Source organism: Anabrus simplex, chromosome 3 (assembly GCF_040414725.1).
Source record: "Anabrus simplex isolate iqAnaSimp1 chromosome 3, ASM4041472v1, whole genome shotgun sequence".
Classification (NCBI taxonomy): domain Eukaryota; kingdom Metazoa; phylum Arthropoda; class Insecta; order Orthoptera; family Tettigoniidae; genus Anabrus; species Anabrus simplex.
In genome coordinates this window covers 182,925,512-182,945,646 of record NC_090267.1, presented here as the reverse complement: position 1 = coordinate 182,945,646, position 20,135 = coordinate 182,925,512, and the positions used below count along the sequence as shown (strand labels likewise).

The 20,135-nt window shown below is 38.1% G+C and overlaps 1 protein-coding gene across 3 annotated transcripts in view; it reads left to right on the top strand.

Moving 5' to 3' along the window:
• Positions 1-20,135, top strand: part of LOC136866125 (gastric triacylglycerol lipase) — a 116,207-nt gene that overhangs the window by 36,699 nt on the left and 59,373 nt on the right. For all 3 annotated transcript variants that reach the window (XM_068226618.1, XM_068226616.1, XM_068226617.1), the window contains exons 3-4: positions 8,172-8,286; positions 12,635-12,881. In XM_068226618.1, coding sequence (XP_068082719.1) covers positions 8,172-8,286; positions 12,635-12,881 — 362 coding nt within the window. The remainder of the gene's footprint in view (positions 1-8,171; positions 8,287-12,634; positions 12,882-20,135) is intronic.

Sequence of the window (20,135 nt, the reverse complement as noted above, 5' to 3'; positions counted from 1 at the left end):
AAATGCTGGGCCTGTACCTTAATTAAGGCCTAAGACACTCTTAGCCCTTTCCTATCCCATCGTCGGCATAAAACCTATCTATGTCGGTGCGACGTAAATCAAATATAAATACTGTGTACGCAGCAGTAATCCTATCTACCGGAGATGAGGGGCAACAGAAGACACAAAGCACATCACGGCAAACAATGGTCAATGTAATGGTATTGTTGATCAATGTTATGAGCTTTCTATATTGTAGGCCTTCACATTTAGTTTTCTTTCAACTCTGTGATTTGTAAAATATTTTATACCGTAAACTGTAGTTTCTTATTCTCCGACTTTACACACCGATTTTCATTAAGTACTGTTTACCCATTTTCTCGTTACTCGGTGCTGATATGGATTTATAACAAAAATCCAAATACATGAATATCTTTGTGATCATAGCCAGTACGGTAACAATGTATAAGACGTGAATAATAGGAAATTTAATATTATATAACCTTAGTTATGTATCATTCATCGATTACACCTCTAATAAGAAATATTTGAGAATTACATTTTAGGCCTTCCCCTAAACTACCATTTCACTCAGCGTGAATAAAATAATTTACAGCCTATACTATAGCGACTTATTTCTTGACTTTACATACCGATTTTCATCAGGATAAGACTATTAATAACAATATTTGAGAATTAAATTTTAGGCCTTCCCCTAAACTACCATTTTCTCAGCGTGAATACAATTATTGATAGTCTAGATTATAGCAGCTTATTCCCCAACTTTGAATACCCATTTTCTTTAAAATACGACCACTAATAACATAATTGTTGAGAATTCAATTTTAGGCCTTCCCCTAAACTACCATTTCACTCAGCGTGAGTAAAATGATTTATAGCCTAGATTGTAAAGGCTCATTCCCCGACTTCACATACCGATTTTCATTAGACCACATAACATAAATAGTTGAGAATTCAATTTTAGGCCTTCCCCTAAACTACTATTTCACTCAGCGTGAGTAAAATGATTTATAGCTTAGATTGTAGAGGCTCATCCCCCGACTTCACATACCGATTTTCATTAAATTCTCTTCAACCGTTTTCTCGTGATGCGTGTACATACATACATACAGACAGACAGACAGACAGACAGACAGACAGACAGACAGACAGACAGACAGAAATTACGGAAAAGCAAAAAGTGCATTTTCTTGTTGCTATGGACATGACCGATACAGAAATACCATTATTTTCAAATTCTGAGCAATGTACAGACAAAACTCTTATTTTATATATATAGAAGTAAGTAAAGTCATCTCCGTACCCTTGAGCACTGACCGCTACCATATCTCTGACCACGCCCCTGCCAAGTGAGCTATTGCACGGCTTGACATAAGCGGCCGTTCCCATTTTATACGGTACCTGTTCCTGGTCTGTGTGTGCACCTCCTGTTGTGAGGTACGTGCTTCACGTCTCCGTGCTTGTTTTTCGGATTCATTTGGAGTAGGCTACACATAATGAATGAATAGTGCCGCTCACGATTTCTCCTATCTTCTAGCCCGTAACCACGCATCTCGTTATATTTCCCCGGTTTAGGGAGAGGGACCGATGTATTTCAGAATTTACTGTAGTAAACGCGGTGGGTTGCATAAAACTAGATCGCAAGGAACGGGTGGACCACTCTGTATGTACAGTATGTAGTTCAGACGCCCTCTTCTTATGACATCAATGAGGGGTACAGTGTATTGATTGATACATTTCCATATTTCTCCAGCTCAACCACTCCCCATCATGGTTCTTTCTGGGTCTTAATATTTTCCGTATGAATCAGCGGTTTCTAGCTCTAGTGTAATGAGCAGGCCTTCCTGGTCTAGAACTAGCGTCTCTGCAGTGTACAGTACTATTGGCCTGATAACTGTAGTGATTACTTGCGGCGAAGAGTCAATAATATAACATCAAACGATCTATCTATCTATATATATATATAATAAGAGTTTTGTCTGTACATTGCTCAGGATTTAAAAAGAATGGTATTTCTGTATCAGTCGTGTCCACAGTAACTAGGAAATGCACTTTTTAATTTTCCGTAATTTCTGTCTGTCTGTATGTATGTATATATGTATGTATGTATGTAGACGCATCACGAGAAATCGGTATACAAAGTCGGAGAATAAGTCGCTGCAATCTAGGCCATAAATAAGTGTATTAACGCTGAGTGAAATGGTAGTTTAGGGGAAGGCCTAAAATTTAATTCTCAAATATTTACGTTATTAGTGGTCGTATCTGAACAAAAATCGGTATGCTAAGTCGGGAAAGAAGTCTCTATAATCTAGGTGATAAATAATTGTATTTACGCTGGGAGAAATGGTAGTTTAGTGGAAGGCCTAAAATTTAATTCTCAAGTACTTTCAGGTATGTTGTTAATAGTCGTATCTTTACGAAAATCGGTAGGCGAAGTCGGAGAATAAGTAGCTACAATCTAGGCCATAAATAATTGTGTTCACGCTGAGAAAAATGGTAGTTTAGGGAAAAGCCTAACATGTAATACTCAAATATTTAGGCCTATGCTATTAGTTGCCCTATCTTAATGAAAATCGCTACACAAGGTCGGGGAATAAGTCACTATAATCTAGGCCATAAATAATTTTATTCATGCTGAGTGAAATGTTAGTTTAGGGGAAAGCCTAAAATTTAATTCTCAAATATTTATGTTATTAGTGGTCATATCAATAAATAATACAGAACTAAAGTATTAAATTTCCGATCATTTATGTCTTATACATTGTTACCGTACCGGCTATGATCACAAGATATTCATGAACTTGGAGTTTTGTTATTAAGTCCATATCAGCGCCGAGTCACGAGAAAATGGGTAAACAGAATTTAATAAAAATCGGTATGTAAAGTCGGAGAATAAGGAACTACAGTCTACGCTAAAATTGTATAAGACGCCTTAAAATCACAGATTCGAAAGAAAACTAAATGCGAAGGCCTACAATAAAGAAAACTCATAAAATTGATCAACAATAACATTACATTGACCATTGTTTGTTGTGATATGCTTTGTGTCTTCTGTTGCCACTCATCTCCGATAGATATGATTACTGCTGCGTACAGAGTATTTTCTTAAATTTGCCTTACGTCGCACCGACACAGATAGGTCTTATGGCGACGATGGGATAGGAAAGGGCTAAGAGTGTGAAGGAAGAGGCCTTGTCCTTAATTGAGGTACAACCCCAGCATTTGCCTGGTGTGAAAATGGGAAACCACAGAATACCATCTTCTGGGGTTCCGACAGTGGGATTCGAATTCACTACCTCCCGGATGCAAGCTCACAGCTGCGCACCCCTAACCACACGGTCAACTTGCCCGGGTGTACTGAGTTTAACAGCATGCCTGAATATTGGCGGGAAGTGGCTGGGGAGTTTGGTAACTTTCTTCTTTAACATGCAATTCCTCTGTTTCATAAATTTTCTGATACTACTGGTACGTAACACACTGGTTTATCATAGCATTCGAGCTATTCAATCCCTACTCTGGGGCACTGATTGGAATGAGCAGTGAGCATATTTAACGGAATAATGGCATAGGAGTGTTCACAGCTGTCTGCGGCCTGGTCATTCCAGCTCTAGAACTTTGGGCTGCTAGATCGGCACCGTAGTACTGTTTGTTAAAAATGAGAAAATGTGCGGTTTCATTTGATCGAGTATTTTATATTATAACTAGCTGATGTACCCATGCTTCGCTACGGGATTCTCAGAAAGACTGACTTTGTGGTTTTCCTAACTGAAATAAACACAGGTCATTACAAAAACGTAAGTATGAATGTAGCGATTAAAAGCAATGCTATCATATAAAATACTCGATCAAATGGAAAGCCGCACTTTTATCACTTTTAACGAACAGTGCTGCGGTTAGATTGCGGTGCCAATCTTATAGTCCAAAGTTCTAGAGCTGGGATGACCAGGCCGCAGATGCCATGAACACTCATCTGCCATTATTTCGCTAAATATGCACACTGTTCATTCCAATCAGTGCCTCAGAGTAGGGATTGAATAGCTCGAATGCTATGATGATCCAGTGTGTTACGTACCAGTAGTATCAGAAAATTTATAAACCAGGGGAATGGCATGCTAAAGAAGAAAGTTATCTAACTCCCCAGCTACTTCCCATCAATATTCAGGCAGGCTGTTACACTCTGTACGACTGGGCGAGTTTACCGTGTGGTTAGCGGTGCGCAGCTGTGAGCTTGCATCCGAGAGATAGTGGATTCGAACCCCATTGTCGGCAGCGCTGAAGATGGTATTCCGTAGTTTCCCACTTTCACACCAGTCAAATGCTGGGCCGGTACCTTAATTAAGGCCTAAGGCACTCCTAGCCCTTTCCTATCCCATCGTCGCCATAAAACCTATCTATGTCGGTGCGACGTAAATCAAATAAAAAAAATACTCTGTACGCAGCAGTAATCCTATCTACCGGAGATGAGGGGCAACAGAAGACACAAAGCACATCACAACAAACAATGGTCAATGTAATGTTATTGTTGATCAATGTTATGAGCTTTCTATATTGTAGGCTTACACATTTAGTTTTCTTTCGACTCTGTGATTTGTAAAATATTTTATACCGTAAACTGTAGTTTCTTATTCTCCGACTTTACATACCGATTTTCATTAAATACTGTTGACCCATTTTCTCGTTACTCGGCGCTGTTATGGACTTAGTAACAAAAATCCAAATTCATGAATATCTTTGTGATCATAGCCAGTACGGTAACAATGTATAAGACATGAATAATAGGAAATTTAATACTATATAACCTTAGTTATGTAGCATTCATCGATTACACCTCTAATAAGAAATATTAGAGAATTACATTTTAGGCCTTCCCCTAAACTACAATTTCACTCAGCGTGAGTAAAATGATTTATAGCCTAGATTGTAGAGGCTCATCCCCCGACTTCACATACCGATTTTCATTAGACCACTAATAACATAAATAGTTGAGAATTCAATTTTAGGCCTTCCCCTAAACTACCATTTCACTCAGCGTGAGTAAAATGATTTATAGCCTAGATTGTAGAGGCTCATCCCCCGACTTCACATACCGATTTTCATTAAATTCTCTTCAACCGTTTTCTCGTGATGCGTGTACATACAGACAGACAGACAGACAGACAGACAGACAGACAGACAGACAGACAGACAGACAGACAGACAGACAGACAGACAGACAGACAGAAATTACGGAAAAGTGAAAAGTGCATTTTCTTGTTACTATGGACATGACCGATACAGAAATACCATTATTTTCAAATTCTGAGCAATGTACAGACAAAACTCTTATTTTATATATATAGACATAGCTTTTAGTCGCTACTTTCCTACTGACGTTTTTGTAATGACCTATGTTGACTTTAGTTAGGAAAACCACAAAGGCATTATTTCTGAGAATCTCGTAGCGAAGCACGGGTACATCAGGTAGTCGACAATATTTTTTTCCGACCTGACTAGATCAGAAACAAACAATATGCAGTTCAACAATAAAAGCTTGTAGTGTACACTTTTGATGAAAGCAGGTTGTAACACTTTTCATAGAAACACTCTTCCATTAATCCTCCTTCGAAGCGGTACTACAAGGGTGTTTTAAATACACCATAAAATTCTTTGGAGTAGCCGCATTGAAAAGTAAATTTGATTAAATTCGAGAATTTTGTTGCCGAGAACTGGAAATACACAAACGACTGAAGATGCAGGAGGTGGTCTCTGTCCCATATGTTATAGTCATTGTGAGAAGATGCTGTAATTGTACCTACGATAAATTGAACAATAAGTGTATTTTTGTACGGACGGAAGAAGAAAACGTCGGCAGGCTGTACAATGTCTGTACACTTTGTGCTGGAATTAGCTTCTTGATGACCTCAATGCTTTCAGGAACTGTAGAGTTGTATAAGGTGATGTGGAGGAGGTAGGTAAGATACTACGGTTTGTTCATACATAAGCTGATGGCACCTGTAAGACCTCGAATTTTAGATTATCTTTGGAACCCAAGTTGAGAGCCCTGGGGTACCCCTTCCAATCGCTTTTTTCTTATAACAATGTCTTTGATGTGTGTTTTTATCTCCAACAGCGAGTGATCTGATTTCTTCTTTTCGCTACCGGAAGTGATTTCTGGTACCATCCTTATCAGTAACGGGAATAGGGACTTATCTAAGGTACCGAAATATCGTGATGTAACTTTTTCGGCGCATAAGTGTAAGTCCATTTAGGACTACGCAAAGAGCCCGGTTCCATGGCTAAATGATTAGAGTCTTAATCTTTGGTCCAGGAGATCACGGGGAGGTCATTCGGGTCGAGGATTTTTACTTTCGTTGGTTAATTCCTATGGCTCGGGGGCTGGGTGTGTGTGCCGTCTTCATCATTAGAATTCATCGTAGGTAGAACTCGAAAGAACTGCACCAGACCTCTTCGGAGGCCACGCGGCATTTATAACTTACTACGCAAAGTAGCTAGATGCGTTTGTGTTCATTCCCTTGTGCCAGTATTTCTTTCATTCTTTTGCTGTGGACTTTTTTCTCTCTTTCGTTCAAGTTGTTCCGCTTATTTTCTTTAGGTGGTCCTATTGGTCAACCTCCCATTTGTGAATTAATTTTGTACCTAAACTTCTCCTTATTTAAAATGTACTTCTTGTGGTATTCCTGACAATTTAAACTCGTTTTTGGTTACGCCGATTAGTTTTTGCTCTAGTCCTATTTTTCATAGAGTTCGACTATATGTTTTGTAAGTCTGTCTTCATGTGTTCGTAAAATTTCAGTCGAAGTCTTCTAATGTCACTGTGAATGTTTGCTTACTGTTTGTTTCTGAGTCTGTATTGTTGACCTGTGAGTTTTGGGCCTAGAGTTTACCTTATGATTTTGAGTTTTCTCGATGTTTTCGATGTCCGATCCATAGAGACATGCTAATTCAATAACCATCTTATAATGTCTTAGTTCTGTAGCCTATGTTTGGAAACGTTCGCTTACTGTAAATATTTATCCATTTTTGTAATCTAATTTCGCTGAATTTTATTTCGATTCCGTTTTGCTATATTGTTTCACCAAAATATGTATATTATTATTATTATTATTATTATTATTATTATTATTATTATTATTATTATTATTATTAATATTCATTCATTCATTCATTCAACGAATCATCGATACGTCGATCTGTGGGCCACGTTTACACAATCTACCTGCCCTTTCGTCACGCAGACTATTGTGCTTCTATTTCACTCTCGCCAAAGATCCTTAAGTATTCGGCTTCTCCTTTCTCTTTCTTTCACTGAGATGTTCCGTGGCTTGGCCAATGGCTTTTGGGTACATCCCTCACTCCCGCAGCCTTTTTCCTGTATCTCTTCCTCCTTGACACCCACTTATGCTAGGTCTTTGTGCACTTGCGTAAGCCACCCAGGCTGTTTTTTCCACTTTTCTTGTAGAAGGAGTGTTGGTCAATCTCTATTTATTCATCCTTTCAATGTGTCAATAAAAGGTCAGTCGACTTTTCCTCATGCTCGTCGTAAATTTTTCGATGGTTTTATCGAGTTCCTGGTTTGATCTCAACCGGAAAGTATGTTGGTCATTTTGCAACTTCTTTGGACTTCCTTTCTCTCTTTTCAAGTTCTGAGTCTACCACCCTTGTGATTGTTTCTGCTCCATAAACGTTCCTCCACAAAGACCGATTAGAAACTTCGTATAAAAACTTTTGAAGAATTACAATAATTCTCTTCTAGTCATACCTCGATTCGATATAACTGGGGTAAACAACCTCCAAACATTACTTCAAATAGATAATTTAAAAAATAGGCAAATGTAACGCATCAAATTTTGAAAAAAAATATTTGTGAGGTTTATGAAATAAACGAATTGTAGTAAAAGCAAATCAAAGTCACCTCCGAACAGGTCATGAAGGCCCTTGGAGGGGTGGAAGGTAAATATTTCATTATCCGTAACCTCGGTACTTGATGGGGAAGAGTGCATTAATCATCGTTAATGCAATTGCCCACCCACGACAACTGAAGTTTGTACGACATGTCTCAGTCCGCTGATGAATTGTTCACAACTCTTTTTAATTTATTTATTTATTCCTTCAATATGTCGAACATCAGACTTTCAAAACGAACGATTTAAACCTTCCGTATTTTGTTCCAGGTTACGTACTCGCCGACGCTGGATATGATGTGTGGTTAGGCAATTCTCGGGGGAACGTTTGGTCCAGTAAGCATGTTACTCTTCACCCATCGAGCGCTGAGTTCTGGAATTTCAGGTGAGGTAGAAGATATCACTCTTCAAGGATAAGAAGTAGGGTGTTTTAGTCCAAAGAAAGAATTTCAAGAATTGTAATGTTTGAAAAATTAACAGGAGTTCCTAGCTGACGCTCACGCAAACTGAATTATCTCTACGTGGCTCATTTTTCGCACTAACAAGGAGTCCTTCTCAACTGATCCGCACAGATTTGATCGATTTTTAATATACGTGTACGCTATGGCAAAATCTTTCACCGGTTCAAATTGCAAGGTATAACTCTCAGTTCCAGTAAAATGGAATTTGAACACTTCTGAAGTGCTTCACAGTCCAGCACATGACGCATTTTCGCAACGAACGTTTAGCACAACGGGCAAGCTCTTCGCTTCACAAATTTTAGGCCTAATCTACGGAACGAATCTCATCTCCATTATATGTTCGTGGGTTTGTTATTGAAAACTCCTGTGGATGCGAAAACACGGCCATTGTTTGATATGCCATATACCATACAAATTATTATTTCCAGTTTTCGTGATCAGTGGCACCCTGGTGCATGTAGCAATCCGTTGTCATAACACAACTCTTGCAAAGATATATACCATGCTATAAATGGCATTAAGGAATATATCAACAAAGAGGTGTAAAGAAGATTTTGCGAATGCTTTGGTCACAGTACGAGTATTTTTCACAAACATAAAACAGAAGTGACCAAGATGCTAAGTTTCCATTATGTTATCAAACTCGTAATTATCAGTTATGACCGTAAGTACGTAGTTCTAAACAATCGATGTTTAACAATAAAGTACTCATATTTACAATAAATAACATCCAATTTCCCACGACAGAGCAGATGGTAATACGTACATTATTCGATCTATATTGTAAAACAAATGTTACTGCTTACATGTGCTTCTAATGCACATAATATACAAACTGGACGTGGAAATGAATTCACAAAAACAGTATGGAAGTGAGATTGTATCCATGGATGCCCAATAAAGGAAATGTGTTCCAATGATATGTTCGCTTCAAATAAATTCAAAAATTGTCCCCTACCTAAGACCTAATTCTTGATATGGTAAGAGAAATACCCGAATAGTGTTTGGATAACCTTTCAAGCAACCTCATCTCAAAATACCGTATAGATTTCAACAAAAAAAAAGAAGAAGAAAAGTCTTCAAATAAATATTTTGGTTACATTCCCTAATCTTATCAATAAATCTGGAAACAAGGGACTCCCACTTGCCCTTTTGAATGACATCTATAAAGCCAAGCTTCGTTCTCAATTCCTAGTGCAGTGTATTGCTCTAATATTGTTTTTCACCTTGACAATAAATGTAGCATCTGGTGAGAGAAGTTTCGGTAAGCTGTCCGTTATAAAGAATCATTTAAGAGGACATGAAATAATACCATACTTTAAACTTCTCAGTCCTTATAGACGACTTCCTGACCGTCAAAGTGAGAAAATTCAGAATGCAATATTTATTTATTTATTTATTTATTTATTTATTTATTTATTTATTTATTTATTTATTTATTTATTTATTTATTTATTTATTTATTTATTTATTTATTTATTTATTTATTTATTTATTTATTTATTCGTGTCAGGAGTACAAAATATGAAACATGTAGACATAAAAAAATATGCATGAAACGGACACAAGTACGCAAATATGTATTCATCAAGTGACTTCAAACAGTTCCCGCCCAAAGCTTACCACTTCGGGAGCATTTGAATTAGCTTGAGTCAAATCACTCATTGTACATATGGATGGGCACAACGGGCAAGATAAGAGATGATGTGTTGTTTGGTATTCGCCACAATCACATAGAACTCTCTTGGTCGGAAAATGCCACTTACATAAGTTGTCCCTTGTTCTTGTGACTTCATCTCGCAGTCTGTTCAGAGACTTCCAGTTTGGCCAGGAGGTAGAGATTCCTTCGGTTCCATTCATTCAGTCAAATTACTAGTTCTCTCCTTCCACATGGAAAGTAGTGCATTCGCAACTGTTCCTTGTAACGTCTGAGTAAGTTATTAGAAACCTCCTTCTCGATTTTAATCTCTTTTCAGCAGGTTGATATCCGTAGATTGGGTATGAGCGCATAGTAGTTGTTTTTCTCCTTTCTTTGTTGGCAGCCACTTCTCTTCTGATATCAGATGGAGCAATCCCAGCCAAATAGTTCACTTTGTTGATCGGAGTTGGCCTGAAATAACCTGAAATATTCTTGCAACTCTCGTTTAAGGTAACATCAACCTGTTTTGCATGGGCTGACTTACACTCCACAGGACAGGTACAGTGACTCGCATAATTATTCGGACAGACATGATTTATTACATTTTTCTTTGTATTAGTGATTTCACTACTAATAAATGACTGATGTAAATTGAATACAAGTTTCTGTAAGAAATGTAAAAACTAAACGTTCATCGTTCTTCTAATGAACACTGTCAATGAAAATATAATAATTAAAAAACAAAATACAACCAAAACCAATATTGCACAAAATTATTCGGACACTTTCCTTTTTACTTATGATCCTAAAGGTTCAGCGCCTGGTTGTTTTTCCTTTCATTTTAATTACTTCCCTGAGTCGATTTGGCATGCTTTCCACTAATTTCCGGGTGTAATCGGGAGATATCTTCTGCCACTCTTCTTGAAGTCGGTTCTTCAGATGTTCTCTAGATGTGATTGTTGTTGTTCTTATTTCTTTATCAAGTTTGTGCCAAAGGTTCTCAATCGCATTCAAGTCCGGTGATTAAGGGGGAGGATGAATCACCTTTGGGCAATTAAACAATTACCACATCCTTACATTCCAGGTCATATGCTTCGGGTCGTTATCTTGATAAAACTTAAAATGTTCACCAATCCCCATCTTTTCGGCGCTCTTTTTCATATTGTCCCTCTGTATTCTAAGGTACTGTAAGTAGTCAATTTTACCTTCAATAAAAACCAGTTCACCAACTCCATTCGTCGACATGCACCCACACACTATTACTTGCCCACCGCCATCCTTCACAATTGCGTTCAGATTTTTCTCTTGAAGCCCAGTATTAGGACGCCGCCAAACTGTTATCCTCTCATCAGACTGAAATATGTTAAATCTACTCTCATCAGCAAATATAACGTCATTCCACCACTCATTGTCCTCTCTAACATGCTCTTCGATTTATTTGATTTATGAAGGGCTTCCTTCTTGCAATGCGGCCTTGAAAGTTACCTCTTTTGAGCACTCTCCATATTGTTTAGGGATGTACTTTCTTTCCAATGTCTGCGGCAATCTGCGTAACGAGTTTTGGAGCACTTGACTTGGGTTCTTTTTTTGTCTTTCTGGGGTTATAACTCTCTTCTCTCACAGAGAAAGTTCTTGGACGTCCCGTATGCGGTAGATATTCAATCCTATCTTCCTCCCGGAATCTTGTGATAATATCAGAGACTGTACTTTACTTCATTTGTAACATTTCAGCAAATTGACGAAAACTTTTACCTTTGGCATGGTGGAAAAATTACTAGCTGCCGCTGTTCGATAATGCTCTCTCTTCCTCTGCGGCCCATTTTCTCTTAAGTTGTACACAGTACTCTAACTCACTGAATGTTTACGCTCATACTGTCCGTGGCTCTTCTGTACATGACCTCTGCATGGCAACTGACTTGTGTCCGAATAATTTCGTTGAAGCACGTTAACTGCGTTCTGAGGTTCCTGCGTCACTGGTTCCCTCCTATTTCCTAAAAGTACACATTTCGACGCCGTGTTGAATCCGTCAAACTGGATTCTGTCAGAAACTAGTTTGCGTGTACAATATTTTCTCTGAAATATAGGGACAGTGTGTAGCAAAGGCCATAATTACTAATGTGTCCGAATAATTGTGTGAGTCACTGTATATTCTCCTGCTCAATAGCACATTCTTAACGTTTGTGGATGAGTGCCATAGTTAATCCCTGCCAGTTTACAGAGGAGGCATTTCCTCGAAGAGATCTTCTGCTTCACCTTAAGACACTGCTCCTTGTATGCAAGTGTACGGTCCAAGGTGTCCCCTAGTTATCTAAGATGGAAGCAATCGATATCGAATATATAATACCAAGTCAATATGCCATTGGATGTGAATCCTCTCTTCAAAATCTGCAATAGGACAGTAGAAAATATTTAAGATACTCAGAATTTTAAAGTTATTATTCGATATCTATATTAAGAAAACATGTCCATATTTTATTTCTAAAAAGGAAACAGATATCCATACGTCTGTACAAAATGTATTTGGTACTTTCTGATGAAATCCCATCAGAGTGACCAGAATTCATGTAGGTGTATCTAACTACCATAACCTGCAAATAAAGGATTCAAGGTATATGTCATTTGTTCTCTCGTAGCTGGCACGAGATGGGAATATACGACCTTACAGCCATCACTGACTACATTCTGAGGAGAACTGGTCAAGAGAAACTGTCTTTCATCGGGTATTCCATGGGTGCAACCATGTTCTTTGCGATGGCTTCAGAGAAACCTGAGTACAATAAAAACTTCAATGTTATGATCGCTTTGACTCCTGCCATGTACATAAAATACTGCATATCGCCAATGCCGAAGATGTTTGCCATCGCCGGTAAACAGCTTGAGGTGAGTAATGACGAAGTTGTAAAACAATCATAAGATGTATTCTTCCTATTCCCTTATAATAACTGTAAATGTATCTCGTAAGTAAATTCATTTATCAAAAATTTGTATCTGTCAAGCTTCTGTGACTCTAGGCATCCAGTAAGATATTGTAAGACTGGCCTACAAACTTTGGCGTCTCTCAAAATCGTAAAAGTACTGTAATTAGTGTGACATAAATTGTGACTATGGTGAATCTAGACGACTTGAAAGTATGCTTGCCTCACTCAATACGACGATCCTTCCCCTTGACCATACAACTACTTCCCACACACAATTGAATCTAATCAATACAAAAAAATATTGATAGAAAGCATATTCATGGACAACTGCCAACTCCCAGATTACCCCAACATGACTTTCCATTCATTGAAATGCCCCAAATAAGAGCCTAAATTAATTGCCGACCGTGACTTTAGAAACCGAACGAAGAGGCGTTCATTGAGGACGCACTCAGGATACCGTGGAACAACGTACACCTTATACATGACGTTGACGAGAAAATAACCCTGTTTAACGAACTACTTTTATAACTGCATGAAAAACATTCCCCCACCTACGAACAGTACGAGTAAAACGAAAACTGTCACCTTGGCTGACCCAAAACATACGGACAAAGGAAAAATAAATGCAGCTTATAAATATTATACAAAAAACCCATTCTCAGACAACTTCGTAAAGTACAGAAAATTGCTTAACACGACAACTCATACAATCAGGAATGAAGAGATACGACATACATATGATATCTTAAAAAATAACCATTCTGCCAATACATGGAAAACTCTTCAGAACATTGGTTTGACAAAAAACTGACGAAAACAACACTAACTTGCCATTAGACGACTTAAATAAATATTTCTGATCACAAACTTCACATACAAACGAACGGAATAAAAAGGAAACAATCGATAGTCTACATGTGAAAAGAAAACAGGATGGAGAACAATGTTATTTTTTACATGTAACACTTAATGACGCAAAGATGCAGTCCATGATGGAATAAATAAATTAATAGATGCATAAATTAATTAAAAGACTCCTCAACAGCCATGTAAGCTACTCAAGGGATGGTTTCGAATGAGTGCATGGTGGATTCGGGTTTGGAAGCTGATCAACGTGCCTTGGAAATCGACTTGGCAAAAGTAAATACGTTCCTCAAGAAACGCCTGTCCCACACATTACCACGTCGTCGTCGTAAGTCGCAAATCGATTACTGGATGGCGGAAAGGAAGGGTCTTAGGCTAGTAACGGACTTCAAGGTGATACCATCAGACAACATCGCTTCTCAACATAGACTCCTGATTCTTGAATTTTAGCTTCACCTTCACCCACGTGTCTGACCTCTCACCACCACGGAACGTATCAAGTGGTGAAAGCTTCATGTCAAAGCAATAGTGCTGATAGACAACATCTTTCGCCTCCTGAATACTGACTACCTTTTGAAGGATACATGGGGTGTGATCACTGCATGAATTCGATCGAGTGCGAAAAAAAATAGTAGGACTGAAGAAACCAGGAAAGCGTTTCGTGAACAGACAGGTCAAGTGGTGGAATTACGAAGTCCAGCGCACAGTGAAGTTCAAAAATATCATCAACAAGAACTAACAGCAATCTGGTCCACTATAACGAACTCATGTCTGTCACCAAACGAACAGTAGCAGCCGTCAAGGACAATTACTTTCGTGACCTCTATGAATAATTAGGTCATCCTGGAGGAGCCAATGCAACACATAGGATCACTAGAACTCAAGACTGTGACACGGAAGATATTGGTCATGTCAATCGCATCAAGTACGAACAGGGACAGCTCCTTCGAAACCCAGCGGTTATACTTAGACACGGATTACGTCCAACCCTCCTGTCAAGGTCCATGCATCGGAGTTGCGGCGAGTCACCCAACCGCTGCGCATACCGAGTAAGCCTGGTACTACCACGGGTCCACCTGGAGGAGAGGCTACTGATGACACAGTTCAGTCTAGTCATGAGGAGAATGCATCGACTATCATCGAGATAGAGGCTGGCGGTAAGGCAACCCCGATCCACTGACACGGCACGATTCGGCCAAGAGGAGGAGAGCACATCCAGCGACATCGAGGAAGAGAGAAGATACAATCTACGACCAAGGCAAAGTCTACGAGTGTGACAGATATAGGGAGCGTGCACGGCCGCTCTTAGCGCCTCCAGCGGAAGAAATCGGTAACATTTTGGTGATCTTGTCTTGAGCGGTCAGTCTAGGCTGTGTAACTGTGGGTGTGAAATTGTGATAGTAATAGTGTATCAAAATGCCTAAATCAAATAGAAACTGTTGTGCAGTGAACTGCCACAACACACAAAGAAACACGCATGGAAAAGGAATTACATTTCACACATTTCCTGGCCGTCCATAGGAATCGGGCAGATGCAGGAAGTGGATTTCGGCTGTGGGAAGGATAAAGTAAGTACAGTAGGCTACCTTATTTCATTTGGGAGGTAAATTACACATTTCATATCACACATTTCAAACATACCAGGTATGCCAAGTCAAGAACACGTTAATTTAAGTACACTTTGAAATAGTACATTTCAATTATGCATTGCAGCAGGTTCGTTTGTTTACATTCATGTCCTTCCATGTGCATGTGTCTTGACTACGCCGAATAACAACAACAACAACAACAACAACAATAATAATAATAATAATAATAATAATTATGCCGGGCGGTACACCTCTACACCGCACATTTAAATCTTGAGCCAATTAGAACTCCTCTACAGGAGAAACACAGAACTTGGAATTAGACCTACTTAAACTTTTACTCAGAAGATGTCATTACCTTAATTTTGTGATAAAGTTTCCAGTACTGTGTGTATTTCAGCTTGTTTTTGTTTTCAGTTCATCAAGAAATTTGGACATTCTCTCATAGAGGTCACTACAAAAAACTATGATCATGCACCCTGGTGCGAAGTGAAGGAACTTTATTTGAAGAAATTTTGTATTCAAAAGTTTGTTCTTTACTAAATTGTTCATTCATTTGTGAGTTGGCAATATTTATCTTTTCTTTCCGCCAGTTTTGAATTTAGCCAATCCAGAATTTATGTAATTAATTTCTAACCAATCACCGGCTTCTTCTTCGATTTGGTGTGTAACTTTAAGGTAGCCAATAAAAGTGAGAGGGTGTGGCTTGATTATTCATGAAAGATCTCGAACTTTCCCCGAGGGTTTATAAACTGCGGATTTTCACGTCTCTTGGCCATTTTATCAACATCTAACTGAGTGTGTGTATGTGAAGCAGGAGGCGGGTGGTGCCTCTTTCACCACGCAGCAGTTCTTCAGCAAGGTAATGGCCGTTAACATCTTTATTTTTTGCTAGCTCAGCAGTTTAACCCGCGGGAAAGGTCCGAAACTTTTACCATGTAACCTACTTTTCTAAAAATGTAATTTTCTGCCGGCTTATGTAAAAACATCATAAAATCTGCAACTGTAATTCGGGGATAGAGAGTGATTTACCCTCTCGAGCTCCCCTTCATATTGGTTTGAGGTGACTACGTTTTGTAACTGGTTTTCTTCCTTTCTGTAATGTCTTAAATTATTCTTATACGAGTCACCTCCATAGTTTGGGAATAGCCCCTGTTTCATCGGCCTAGTGCCTTTTAGGTTTTAAGAATGCATATTTAGGAGTGCAAGTACACGCCTCCATTCAACTTGGTGTTTCGGGCCATTTACTTAACCTGTTCTTTTTCTGCTAAGGCCCAGTAGGTTGGGTACGAGATACCCCCGTTTCATTTGTGTAAGTTGTACCTTGATGGCAAGTAATTGTAAAGTCTGATATTGCCTTGAATAGGCTTGAAAAACTGAGAGCGTGTCAGCTCTTTTCTAGTGTTGTAAGAATGCCTCTGGGAGACTTGACATTGTAAAGTGGGAGCAAGTGCTCCATGTTATTAGGGGAATTTTGCCCTTGAACAAATTTGGGAGTTGAGCTAGGAGCTCGAAATTGCAAAACTAGGGGCTTGTAGCCCAAGAGAGTTAAAATTCTTGGATCCTTCTAAGTTTTGTTTTTAGATTGCTATGTCTTTGTAATTCCCCTAAAGTGAAAAGCTATCAAATTTCTATTGTTTTCTGGAAAATATAACCTTTGTTAAAACTTTAAATTAACTTTGACTCTGTAGTTAGACCCATTCATCCCGGCACCTTCTTTCACCTCTGCTGTTCCACAGATATCCCGGAACAATAATAATGGAAGGATTCCAAGGTAGGAAGGAAAAGGAAACAGGCACAAAGTGGACTGAAGACAGGAAAAAGAAACACAGTGAAACAATGAAAGAATACTGGAAGAAAAGGAAAGAACAACTAAGGAGGAACAATTGAAATTGTAACGTGGTCCTTAGAAGGCCAGAACGCAAGAAGAAGAAGAAAATAATAATAATAATAATAATAATAATAATAATAATAATAATAATAATAATAATAATAATAATAATAATAATAATTGTTTTCCTGCATTTCAGTGCAGATGGAACTCCATGGGAACCCACCAAATCGTCGCTGCCGGGACAAAACCTCCTATGTGAAATATTTTAGTTTAGAACTTTGGCCGATAAGGTTCTGTCATCTAAGGTGCAATATTGTGTGAATATAGTCAAGGCATTCTCGCTCTTCATAATGTATGTGCTGCGGGTCAGTATATCTCCAAAAATGTTATCACATAGGAGGATTTGTACCGGCAACGACGAAATGCTCCGTCATTTGCAGTGAATATTTTGTTGGAGGAAAGCCAAGTAATATTGAAAATCATCCATCATATATACCATCTGTGTTTCATGAGAGCTATAAGAAGAAACCGAAAAGAGAATGTGATGTATCTCGGTTTAAAGAGCGAGTAAACGAATGAAATGCTCAAATATACATACTTCTAATCAGGAAACTCGTAAATTTATTGTGAAAAATGAGTGTGTGAAAAATTATATAAGTCGATTCAAGCAGCATTTGAGACTGAAGCAACGATTTTCGAATTCACTTGTGTTTTTAGTGGGAACGATGTAGGTACACAGTGCTACTCAAGCATAGTACATTCAAGTATTTCGGTAAAGGTGGATAAAAGTTGTGGTCCCATCTCCCCCATGGACATATGCAGAGGATTTCATGGATAACAGAGCATAACAAGTGAGGCACAGTTGAAGGATTTAACAAGTGTTTCATTTAAGACATTCAACTTTTTACTTTCTTTCTTTGTTTGTTTCTAAAGTGGCTATAAATATAAGTAATAACGATGTTTGTTTACTCTTGTTAATGAAAATGAAATTGGACCTTTGCTTCCTTAGCAGTCATATTTGGTGTACATCGGACTACTGTTGCGCGAATAACGCACTTCTAATTTTATTTTCTGGCCTAGCAAACTTTCCGTGAAAAATACTTTGCCTCGCGCTTTTAAAACATATTATCCTGACGCACGAGTTATAATAGATTGCACAGAAATGAAATAAGAAACGCCAGCAAGAATAGATGAGAGATGTTACATGTATTCTTCGTACAAGTCATGTTATACATTTAAATTTTTATTAGCTGTGGCCCCTAACGGAACTATTGTTTTTGTTTCCCCTTGTTATGGTGGAAGAACTAGTGATACTTTTATTGTTAACAATTCAGGCTTCCTAAATCTTTTGAGTGAAGGGCACATTATATTAGCCGACAAGGAATTCCCAGGTTTTAAAACACAGTCACCTCATTCTTTACTTGTTATGCCTCTTTTTCTTCACAATGGGAGATTTACAGAATATGAAGTGTTACAAACTCAGAGTGTAGCAAGTGTGTGAATTCATGTTGAAAGATGCATACAGAGGGTGAAAATTTTCAAAATCTTGAAAAATATTCCGTATATCAGTGACATTGTTTACGTACTCTCACCGTATTAATTCTCGGAACTCCGCCAGAGCGCTCTGTTACTAGTACCGTGCTAACAAATTTCTTGCCACCAATAATTAGAACTGTAACCCCAGCACATAATCCACTCGTATAAATCTATCTTATCAGAACTTTGCTTAACAACATGACGTATTATCTACTTATTCCAACTGAATTCCTGTTTATTTGCTTACCGGATGCTGCCTGACAATAGCTTGTCAAAAGCACAGTCAATTTCACCGGAAATCTCACTCACGAAATTTGAATTTCACAGATTCATAGATATGAGGTAGTTACAATATTGTTATTAATTTCGCCCTGTGACAACAATATCAGGTTTAAATGTATTTTATATGTCGAGCATTACAACTTCCATAGCATTACTTCCTATTTATCTTGACGACAAGATGCAACGATAATTTTTGCCGAAACTATGAAGCAAGTCTTCCAGCGGAACGCACTCTCACCGTATTAATTCTAGGAACTCCGCCAGAGCGCTCTGTTACTAGTACCGTGCACGCTCCCTATAGAGGGATATTGACGCAAGTGTGATAAATTGATACAATTTGAAAACAATATTCTCTCACCCACGGGTATATAATGCAATTATCGAGCTCGAATTATTATTATTATTTTACGATTATTCATTACAGTATTATTATTATTATTATTATTATTATTATTATTATTATTATTATTATTATTATTATTATTATTATTATTATTATTATTTACGTAGTCGGAAGATCGCATTGTTTGTGAGGTTATGTCATGAAACATGTACTGTATATAGAATATATAACATAGGAGTTCAGTTAATGTAAGAACCCGTATATAATTCATTATTACCTATATATATGATGTGTAATCCACTACAGTATTGTGAAACACAATGTGACATCCAGAATGGCACTGAGTAGACGAGAACTATGGAGAATATCCTGTACATTAACACTCTAGAATTTACGAGAAGGTATTTTGTAACGTATCTTTCTAGAAGCCTGGCCAGGCACCTATATAAAGAGGTGGTCTTGATTGTAGAGAGGAGTTACTGTTTAGGTGGAGTTATGGTTTAACAGGAGTTGTACTTGTGACCACGAGTTGTGTTTGTACTGACATACTGTGGCAGTCAGCAGTCAACTGTTTCAAGGTTGTAATCTCCATGGGTTCCGTGATAGGCATTTGTTAAAATGGTGGTTTGTTGATGTTTCGGAGTGAAATGTTTTATTGTGACGGCATGTGTATTCAATTTGTAAATAATTGTGAATAAATCCGTGTACGCAAGTTGACAGCATTTTGTGTGCATCTTTGTGGATACACATTCAACTATATCCACA